The following is a 10298-nucleotide window of genomic DNA, read 5'->3' as shown; positions in this document are numbered from 1 at the left end:
ACCGCCTCCTACCAAACCCCTCCCTTCGACCAGTCCGCTCCCACAGAGAGGGCCTCCTTAGGGTGCCGTCGGCCAGACAATGCCGGCTGGCGACCCCCAGGGGGAGAGCCTTCTCTGTGGCAGCTCCTGCCCTCTGGAATGACCTACCCCCCGACCTACGTACAGTTGCGGACCTGCGCCTTTTTCGCCGAGCCCTGAAAACCCATCTATTTCGTGCGGCCGGCCTGGCGTAGTCTTAATTAGGTTTTAGTATAGGTTTTTATATGGGGTATTTTAGAGCAGGCCTTTATTTAATTTGATTTTAGAATAGATATTTATTGTGATTTTTATTATCGCCTGTTCACTGCCCTAAGTCCCGTAAGGGAGATAGGGCGGTATACAAATCTAAATAAACATAAACATAAACTCTTTCATTCTAAATGGATGCTGGCTGAGAGAAAAGCAAGACGTTTATCTAGCAACCAAAGCAGCTTTAACTGTCCCTTATTGTACAGCTTTGATGCAGCTGATGCAAATTACACAATTGAGGACACAATCCTGTCTTTGTGGCTTGTCCAGACTCCCGTGCTTTGCTATGGGTGAAGAAGGCCCTTGGCATGCTCTAGAAACAGATGTTAAAACCAATGGCTTTGAACATTGTGCTATGCCGTGGTGTGCTTAATAATGGTAGAAGAAATAAAGCCAGTTCACTGAGTTCGCACAGCCATTCACCAGCCTTTGCTTTCCAGAAATCTGTCCTCTCCAAGTAAGGTAAAAAACGGAAGGAGCCAGGACGGATCTCCACATGCCTGGAACAGGCAAAGATGTGGTGTGAGGACCTAGCGGAGAAGGGGTTGGATCAGGAGCAGGGGGAAATGGGTTCCAGTTCTGCCTCCGCTGCAGAAGCTCCCTGGGGGGATTTGGGCAACTCATCGCTCTTAGGGCAGCCTACCTCACAAGGTTGTCACTGTGGTCAAAATACATGGCTTGTATTGCACTACAAGTGGATTATATCTGTCCACTTAAAATACTAACACCTTGCATAAGGTATGGACATAGATATGCCCTTAACCTGCATGGCTACTCAACACAAGCTACATTTATGGGTGATTGTGACTGGTCGGGTTGCAAGGGAGATATTGGGCCAACTAGATTAAACCTTTTCTTGGAAAGAACACGACCCATTATCAAAGCTGCATCTCTCAACATGCTAAGTAAGCAGTTTGCTAGCTTAGCCATTGCTTACAATAACCTTTATTGGCACTACTGGAATTGGCAAGCCAAGCACAAACAAGCAAACCCAGAGGGTTTCACGTGTAGAGTACAGTAACCCAATAGGGGTCGGCAGCCCTCTCCAAGGTAGGCTGGACTACAAAGCTCATAACTGACTGAAGATAATGGGCTGGGGGAGTCGAACAGGGGCGGGCAACGAGGCTGGCGGCGTCTGAGCTTCGTGGGGCCGATAAAGAGCGGTTTTCCTCCCTCTCCGGGTTGGGCGAGAATAAAAAGAGGACCGAGGCTCCATGCAGATCTTCCCTTCGGGTCGGCGCGAACGTCGGCACCCTCCACCGCCAGGGACGGGTCCGGGGAGCCCCTCCGAACGGGCGAGCGAGCGGGTGGGCGACGTCTCGGGCCGGGGCGCCGCGGAGCGGCCAGGGCAGCGGCGGCAGGAGCGGCAGGAGCGCGGGCTGCGCGGCAGGCGGGCGGGCAGGTGGTGGCGCCAGCTCGCCCGTCCCCGCCCGTCCNCGCAGCTCGAGGCGGCGGCGGGACGATGGAGGGCGCTTCCTTCGGAGCCGGGCGGGCGGGCGCGGCGGTGGAGCCGGCGGAATTCGCCAAGCGGCCCCAGACCCTCCTCAGGGTCCTCGCCGGGGTAAGAGCCCCCTTCCTCCCCCCCCCCGATGCCCGTTGCTGCCCGCGGAAAAGGCGCGGCGCCTCAGCCCGGGGACGCTCGGCTCCTCTCGCCTTCCGCGGCGCGGGGCTCCCCGCCTGAGCTTCTCCTCCTCCTCGTCCCATCATCCGCAGCCAGCCCGGGAGCCGGGAGGGTGCCTGGTCGGAGAAGGGGGGAACCGGCCGGCCCCTCCCCCCGTTTCTCCAGCGACCAGATGGACCCCGGGAGGTTTCGGGGGGGCTCCTGCTGGGCGGCCCCGGCCCCTCCGCCCCCCCCCGTGCCAACCCGGCCCGCCGCCCCCCGTCGCCAGACGTGACGGAAGCGCCGATTGCGGCATCTCGCTCCCGCCCAGAGCCGCGGCCAGCAGCTCTGGGGGCTCCCGAGGCGCCCGCGGACTCCCGGCTGGGCGGCGGGGAAGCGATCGAGGCCTCCCGCCGGGCCGAGGGCCGAGGACGGCTGCCGCCTTTGGGGGAGCGGGCTCGGGGCTTTGACAGGGGCCTCCGGGGCAGAGCCGCCCTCCTGCCCCGCCTCGGCGGCGACGGGAGCCCCCGGCCCCTCCTTGGCGAGGCTCCCCCTCCCGGGTGGGCTTTCCCGCTGCGGGCCGAAGCCGCTGCGGTTCTGCTGCCCCTTTTGAAGGGCAGAAGGGATTTCTCGCGGTCCGCTTGGGAGAGGAAGGTGGTGGGCATTTCAGCCTCTCGGCTTTTAGGTAATGTCATTCATAGTCTACATAGGCAATTATGCGAATTACTACCAGTAAAATAATTAAAAAGGAAAGGATTGAAAATCTATACTGGAAAATGTTAGGAGGGGAGAACCTGTAGTCTTTGGTTTAACGTTTTAAGTCACAAGGAAAACACTGTCATGAAGCCTACAGGTTTTCCTTCCTAACTTGTTTTGAATGTCTTAACTCAGACTGAAGTATAATCTCTAGAGGAGGTTGTCATCTGAGCATACACAGTGTATTACCTATTCTCCCCTTCCTCAGATCACGTTCACATGGAAACTCATTTCCTGAATTAACCTGCACAATACCATGAATGCACTAAATTGGGATGGGTCTATCCAATATCATAAACCAGATTAAAATTAGCCAGAAGTAGCATTTGAACCCAGGCAGTCACTAGACCGGTGTTTCTCAAACTTAGTGACTTTAAGCTGTGTGGACTTCAATTCCCAGAATTCTTTAACCTGCATTTCCCAGCGCAGCTTGCTGGTTGGGGAATTCTGGGAGTTGAAGTTCTCATAACTTAAAATTAGATCTTTCCCTGGCCTATTTAAATGTTTTGGCCTTATTCAGCTATGGATTATCTTCTGGAAAATACATGTGTTTATGGACAGGGGAGGGGGAGAAATAATGTATGGTCATGAAAGGAAAGGAAATTATCCGTGATAGTAATAGAGTGACATTTTTAATGGCTTCTGTGTTGTGTGCAAGAACAGCAACATGTTTGTCGCCAGGGGCCATATTGTTTAAAGACCACCTTTTCGGCCTTTAGGGTTCTTGTTCGTCTCTCTGTGTTTTGAGAGGATCAGTGGAAACCAATAAAATAGGCTGGAGTAGCCTGTTCACAGAATTGTCCTGCTCAGGCTGCAGGCTGCAGTCTGGAGGGTTCCAGCAGCCCCAGAGAGGAACCGGCCACTTAGATGCAGCAGCAGTTGCTGCTGATCAAACCCAGAGAGATCCTCTTGGCAGCTGTTAGGCTACAACCGCAAGCAGCCCTTATTTTAACTCCCCCACCCAGCTCCTGAAGGTGATTGCCCATTCTGAGCAGCACTTGCTGCTAGCAAAACTATCTTCTATTTTGTGGGCACTCTCACAAAATGGCTGCCATGGGCTGGACGTATTAATGATTGAGCTCCCAAAATGGCCATGACCGTTTCCCAAATGCCCACCTATGAGAAGGGAAATGAGTAAGATTGCTCCCCTCGAAATGCTTCTATCAGCTTGACTGGTTTTTTGCCTTTATTTCTGGGCAAGTGACTGGGCTTCCAAACCAAGTTAAAATCAGCCGAGCCATCAATACACGGTGAAGGTTGGCATCAGTCTGCCCACCCTTCTTCTGTAAAGCTGACTGCCTCTCCCAGAGCCCCAGCAGCTGCAAATCGGGTAGGCAACCCCTCTGCGAGGTTTTGGGGCCTGCAGTAAACATGCTGAACAGCCCAGAGCCTCACTTCACTCAAATGGTTTCTGCAGGCCTTCAAGATTTCTCTGTGTCATATGAGATTGTTTGTTTACTGTTGCTAAACTTTGCATTAGTATCACACAATACAAAGTTTATTACCTTGTCAACAAGATTCTGCTGGGGACTTTATTAGATTCTTAAGGATGCTGTTCTCAGCCACAAGATGCAACAATAACTGAGTCATCCAGCCTGCAGTGGACGAGCTTCCATGATGTGGATGCTGAGCTCAAAAGATGAAGGAAGCCAAATGTATCATTGTCACAAGCTGGAATCTCCCTCGGAAATTCCTCTGCGTGAGAACACCAACTTTCACGTCCTCAGGGAAGCAGTTCTGGTGTGATGACATGCTCCTTGGCTATTTCTTCCCTCCAAATGTGGACCTTTTCCTCTTTGTTCTTTGGGTAGGAAAGCACATGAATATAGAATAATGGAAGGGACCTTGGAGGTCTTCTAGTCAACTCCTTGCTCAAGCAGGAGACCCTAGTCCATTTCAGACAAATGGTTGTCCAGTCTCTTTAAAAGGCCTCCAATAGCACCCACAACGTCTGGAGGCAAGGACAAACAAGCTTGGAGTCCCATCGGGGTCGGTCACCGGGCACAGAGGCCTCGTCTCCTGAGCTTCCGGACTCGTGCTGAGCATGTAACGTTCCGGCAGAGAGACCTTCCCTGAGGATGGGGGGCTCCAGCACAAGTCTGAAAGCCTGGGAGACGAAGCCTCCAGTCCCAGTGACCGACCCAGACGGGATCTTGCAAGGTAGGTTCACCTTCATTCGAAACAAGCTTGGGTTGCTTCTTCTGTGTAAAAATGGCTGTAATAATATCACTGCCGGTGGTCCTTGCCTCGCAGCCGTTCGTTGAACAATCCTCTAAAGCTTCAGCGGCCCTGAAAAAAGTCCTCACACTTGCGACTGGCACAGCACCCCCACCAGCTCAGGATGAAAGTTTGGGTGCTTGGCAACCACCCTGTATTTAGGAGGTTCGAACCCTCCCAGGATCAAGGGGCTGCAACCTTTGCAACCTTCCCAGGCTGGCTTCCAATAAGCAGAGTTAGTGGGGGAAGCTGGATTTGCTTGATGACCACATGACCCACTTAACAACTAGTGATTCAGTTAACAATTGTGGAAAAACGGTCATAAAATCATTTAACTTCCTTGTTTAGCAACAGAAATTCTGGTCCCAATTGTGGCTGTAAGTGAAGGACTGCCTGCATTAGTCCGTCACTGACCGTTATTTTTAGGCAGAGGGGCTGCGGTTGTGTCTTGAGAAATTTGTAGATTTCAGTGAAGAAAGAAACCGTGACCTAAGAATTGGAGATAAATCGGGGATGGGCTCAGGAACATAGTTCCATCAATAATGCTACCAGAGTTGGGCTCTGAGTAAGGCGCATTTCTAGAATCACAGAATGTAAAGGTTGGACGGGTTCTTGAGGTTATCTAGTCCAACCCTCTGCTCAGTGTAGAAATCCACTATAGCAACCATGACAGCCATCCAGCTTCTTTCCCAACAGCTGTAATGAAGAAGAATCCGCTGCTGCTTCCCAAGGCCCCTCTTTCGTGGTCAAACGCCATTATGCGACTGTTCCTGATGTCCATTTGAAATCTACTGTCTTGTAAGTTAAGCCCATTATGTATAGATGCAGAATAGGTGGTAGCTGGCTCAAGAGTAGTAACTGGGTCTAGGTGTCCTAGTGCAGGGCTTTTCAACCTTTTCACTCACTGTACCACTGTACCACTTTTCGGATATGGCAGTATTTGAGTACCACCAATCACCTAGCAAGGTGTCAAAAATTGATGACCCCCCCAAAAAAGGAAAACAGTGATACAACACTTTGCTTAGTGACTCTTTGAAGTTACAACGGCACTGAAAAAAGTGACTTATGACCATTTTTCACACTTCTGACTGTTGCAGCATCCCCAGGGTCATGTGGTTTACATTCTGATGCTTGGCAAGTGATTCATACTTATGACAGTCAGTGTCCCAGAGTCATGTGATCTCCTTTTGCAACCTTCTGACAAGCAAATCAATGGGGAAACCAGATTCACAACAGTGTTACTAATTTAATTACTGTGGCAAGAAAAATCGTAAAATGGGACAAAACTCATTTAACAAATTTCTCACCTAGCAACATAAATTTTGGGCTCAGTTGTGGTCGTAGGTTGATGACTACCACCCACTTACCACCCTTTTAATGGGAAACTTGTGCCTGTTTCTCTGACATTAATCTGAGGGGCTCAGAAGAAAGAGATGCCGGCAATCCCAAGACTGAGGGGCTCAGAGGCAGCTACAAGCAGGGGAGGCAGGGAGGGGGTGGGGGAGAAAGGAAATCAAACCTGATTGACAGGGAGCATAGTAACCCTGCCCCTACTCCGCAGAGGGCAGATCCCCATCATCCCCGGCCCGGCAGCGGTCTTCCTGCCCCACTGTTGCAGACAAAGGGGGGCTCTGGTGAGGTGGAAGAAGAGGGTTTAAGCAAGCTTAGCAACCGGAGTGGAGATCCCCCCCAAAACAAACATGCTTCGTGGGTAACTTCCCAGCATGACAGAAATGACCAAAACCTGCTGCAACCACCCAGCAGACGGGGGGGGGGGGGGGAGATAAAAACCAAACAGCCCCACCCCCGCTGCCAATCCTCAACAGAAATGCTTACAACAATGAAAACCTCGGACAGGAGGAAGAGCGCGGCCGGGCGGGCAGGCGGGTGTCTTGCTCAGGCGGGTGGCTTGAAGGGGGGTGAAGGGGACAGCCTCACCCCCCCCAAACGCTGCCCTCTCACGAAAGCAGGATGAAATCTCCGAAAAACAACAAGGAAAAAAGGTTAAAACAGAAGAGTCTCTCTTCTGAACAAGAAAAAAGAAAGATCACATCCGCCTCCAGCTCTTGGGGGGTGGAGTGGGGGATTTTTATTTTTTGCCTAGTTTTGCTTTTTTTAAAAGACCACTCCCCAACACCCGAAGCCGTGCGCCCTCACTATTCTCCTGCTGTGCCCCCCACAGACCCAAAGCCCCTCTTTTCCTTCCTTTGAAACAAACAACCCCCCCCCCCGAATCCTCTCTTCTGAAGTACAACGAAAGAAAGGCAAGTTTTTGCTTTTGTGGTCTTTACATATTTCAACTGCTAGAAGGAAGTGGGGAAGAAAACCATTGCGAGACACTCTTCTGTTTTAACCTTTTCCCCAGGTGCCAAAGTACCTCCAGTGGTACGTGTACCACCGGTTGAAAGCCCTGTTCTACATGATAGCCCTTCACACATTTGAAGTCACCAATTGTATCCACTACAGACCGAACAGACTGAGTGCCTCTAGCCATTTCTTATAACTTTTTCCTTCCAGGACTGGTCCAGGACATGCTCAGTTTTGGTCAGTTTTGTCCAGTATAAAATGTGGTGCCCAGAAGTGGGCACCGTGTTCTGGCAGTATTTGTCTAACCAATGCAGAATAGAGAGGAACAAAGACCTTTCTTGATTTTGATATGAGACTTCTTTCTAGCATTGCCATGGTCTTTTATGCAGCCACCTTACACCCCCGGCTCATGTTCAGGTCTGATCCATCAAGAAAGCTAAATCCACATTACAGGCACTGCTGCCCAGTGTGTCCCCTGTATTCTGTCCTGATGTCTTTGGCTTCTTTCTACCCAAAGGATTGTGCTTATCCTGTTGAAATCACACTGCTGGCTTCTATCCTTCCTTCTTGCTTGTTGCATTTTTAGCATTGGCTCCTCCCGTGCTACGTAGCATACCAGGCAGCAACAGATCCCCAGCAATCTCGGTCCTGGGCGAGTACTTCAGCGTCTTCCCATGTGAGGTTTAGAGTCTTTAAGTCTTCCATGAACGTTCTTCACTTGAGGGCGTCCTCTTGGTCACTTGGCATGGGGGAGGTCCATCTCATTGCCTCTTGGAGATTTGACTGTTCTCCATGCAGAGAATATGACCTGCAAGTTGGAGTCTTCTGCATTCAACAGTGCTATGTAGTGTGCAGGAGAAACTCTTTTGGAGCACTTCTTTGCTAGTAATAGGGTCAAAATAGCAAATCTTTAGGATTCAGCGAAGGCATCTTTGTTAATACTTGCTGACATCTTCCAAGTCTCGCTGGCTGTCGGGTTCACTATAGAAGTGAGCAAATGGAGTTTAAGTTCCAGTGATATAGATGATGCGGGCCTGATTTTATTCATCCTTTTTAAAACAGCTGTTGCTTTTCCAATGCGGCTGTCATGTGTCTGATTAACGAAACACTTCAAAGAACTTTCAGGCATTTTTTTAACCTAAAAAGCTTTTATTAGTATTACAGAGTGTCAGCACAGCATGGTGGATGCTAAGATCTGAATTTCCCTTCCTTTGCCCATAACATTCCAGGCATTTCCCCTCCCCTATTTTGGGATCATGATTCACATCTTCCAATTAACTTGGAGGGCAAAGATTCACTTCCGTTTCTTTTTCCCGGGCTTTCCTTATTTTCTCCTCCCCTTTCCCTGTCACCTGATTTAACTCTAAAAATACCAGACAGTTCTGCATATATTGTCAAAGCAAGAATATTCAATATTAGCAGCTTTGACAGCGGCATTTAACGTCCATTTCTGCATTTTGTGCAATTATACTACCCAAATAGGTAAACCTTCCTACTTACTCAAGTCGCTGTGATCCAAGTGTGATTCCCTGTATCTGCACGGTGGAGCTCACATACATGATTTTCTGTTTCTTGGCACTTATCCTGAGGCCAATTTTGGTTGCTTCTTCAGCTAAGACAGTCATCAGTTGTTGTAGTTTCATCTTGTCTTCCTCAAGTAGGGCAATACTATCTGCAAAATCAGGTCACCAAGGCAGTCTTGGTCAGAATAATGAGTGCTTTTCCTTGTGCATTATGTTTAACATAACGTAGTTGAGGGCCACGAGGAAGAGGAGCAGGGGACAGAATACAGCCGTGTCTAACTCCGGTAGTAATTTCAAAGAGTCCATATGGCCATTTTTGGCCTTAACGCAGCAGCTTGATCGTAAGTATAAGTCCTTAAAGATAGTAATGAAGACCGTTGGCACACCGTATAAATGTAGGATCTGCCAGAGAGATTCCCAGTGGACGCTACCAAAAAGTTTCTTAAAATCAGTAAAGTGGATGGCCAGCGGATGTCGATACTCAATGCACTGTTCTATGATATTTCGTAAGGTGAAGATGTATTCACACAGGACCTTCCACAGCAAAATCCGGCTTCTTCTCTCAGGTGTTGGTATATGGCACTTTGCAACTGCCTACGGAGAATTATGCAGGGGGTTGGACTAGAAGACCTCCAAGGTCCCTTCCAACTATTCTATTTTCTATTCTGTTCTTCTCCCTATCCCTATCCTATTTCTATTCTATTGGAACACTGAAGCCATTCCTCATTCCATTTGGTTAGTGATGTAATAAAAGTTTTGGAATCATTCTAGTTGGCTGCTTCTTTCCAGCAACTTCTCTTCACCATCCAGTTTAACTCTATATATTTCCAGTTTGATTTTTTTCCATTTCATCCACATCTTTGGCTGGTCTTCTTTTAGTTTTATAACTTTTCTTTCATCAATCAGCTTCCATGGTCTGTCTTGGATCCACCGTTCCTTCCATTTTCCTCGTTTTGTTCCAATGATATTTTGGGTGGCCCCGGGGGAGGAGACGGGCGCAGGTCTTGAGACTGTTATATGGGAGGAGTTTGACTCTGTGGCCCCCGAGGACGTGGACAGGATCCTGGGGAGGCTGAATGCAACCACATGTTTATTGGATCCGTGCCCCTCCTGGTTGGTACTGGCTGCCCGGGAGGGTACACGAGCCTGGCTCCAGGGAATTATAAACGCTTCTTTACAGGAGGGTGTCTTCCCCGTAGCCCTGAAGGAGGCTGTGGTGAGGCCCCTTCTTAAGAAGCCTTCCCTGGACCCAGATGTATTAGCTAACTATCGCCCGGTCTCCAACCTTCGCTTTGTGGTGAAGGTTGTTGAGAGTGTGGTTGTGCAGCAATTCCCCCGGCACCTGGAGGAAACAGTCTATCTAGACCCGCTCCAGTCGGGCTTCAGGCCGGGATACAGCACGGAAACAGCATTGGTCACACTGGTAAATGATCTCTGGAGGGCCCGGGACAGGGGTCATTCCTCTGTCCTAGTTCTTTTGGACCTCTCAGCGGCTTTTGATACTGTGGACCACGGTATCATGCTGCGGCGCCTGGTGGGGTTGGGAGTGGGAGGCACCGTTATGCGGTGGTTCTCCTCCTTCCTCACCGACCGCACGCAGTCTGTAT

General features: G+C 50.0%; 1 protein-coding gene across 1 annotated transcript in view; it reads left to right on the top strand.

Moving 5' to 3' along the window:
- The first annotated feature begins 1750 nt into the window (after nucleotides 1–1750).
- Nucleotides 1751–10298, top strand: part of SYNGR3 (synaptogyrin 3) — a 21706-nt gene continuing 13158 nt past the window's right edge. The window contains exon 1 of the mRNA XM_015816251.1: nucleotides 1751–1849. Coding sequence (XP_015671737.1) covers nucleotides 1751–1849 — 99 coding nt within the window. The remainder of the gene's footprint in view (nucleotides 1850–10298) is intronic.

This window comes from Protobothrops mucrosquamatus, unplaced genomic scaffold (genome assembly GCF_001527695.2).
Source record: "Protobothrops mucrosquamatus isolate PMUCROS unplaced genomic scaffold, P.Mucros_1.0 scaffold418, whole genome shotgun sequence".
Lineage (NCBI taxonomy): Eukaryota > Metazoa > Chordata > Lepidosauria > Squamata > Viperidae > Protobothrops > Protobothrops mucrosquamatus.
This window is presented reverse-complemented; position numbering and strand designations above follow the sequence as displayed.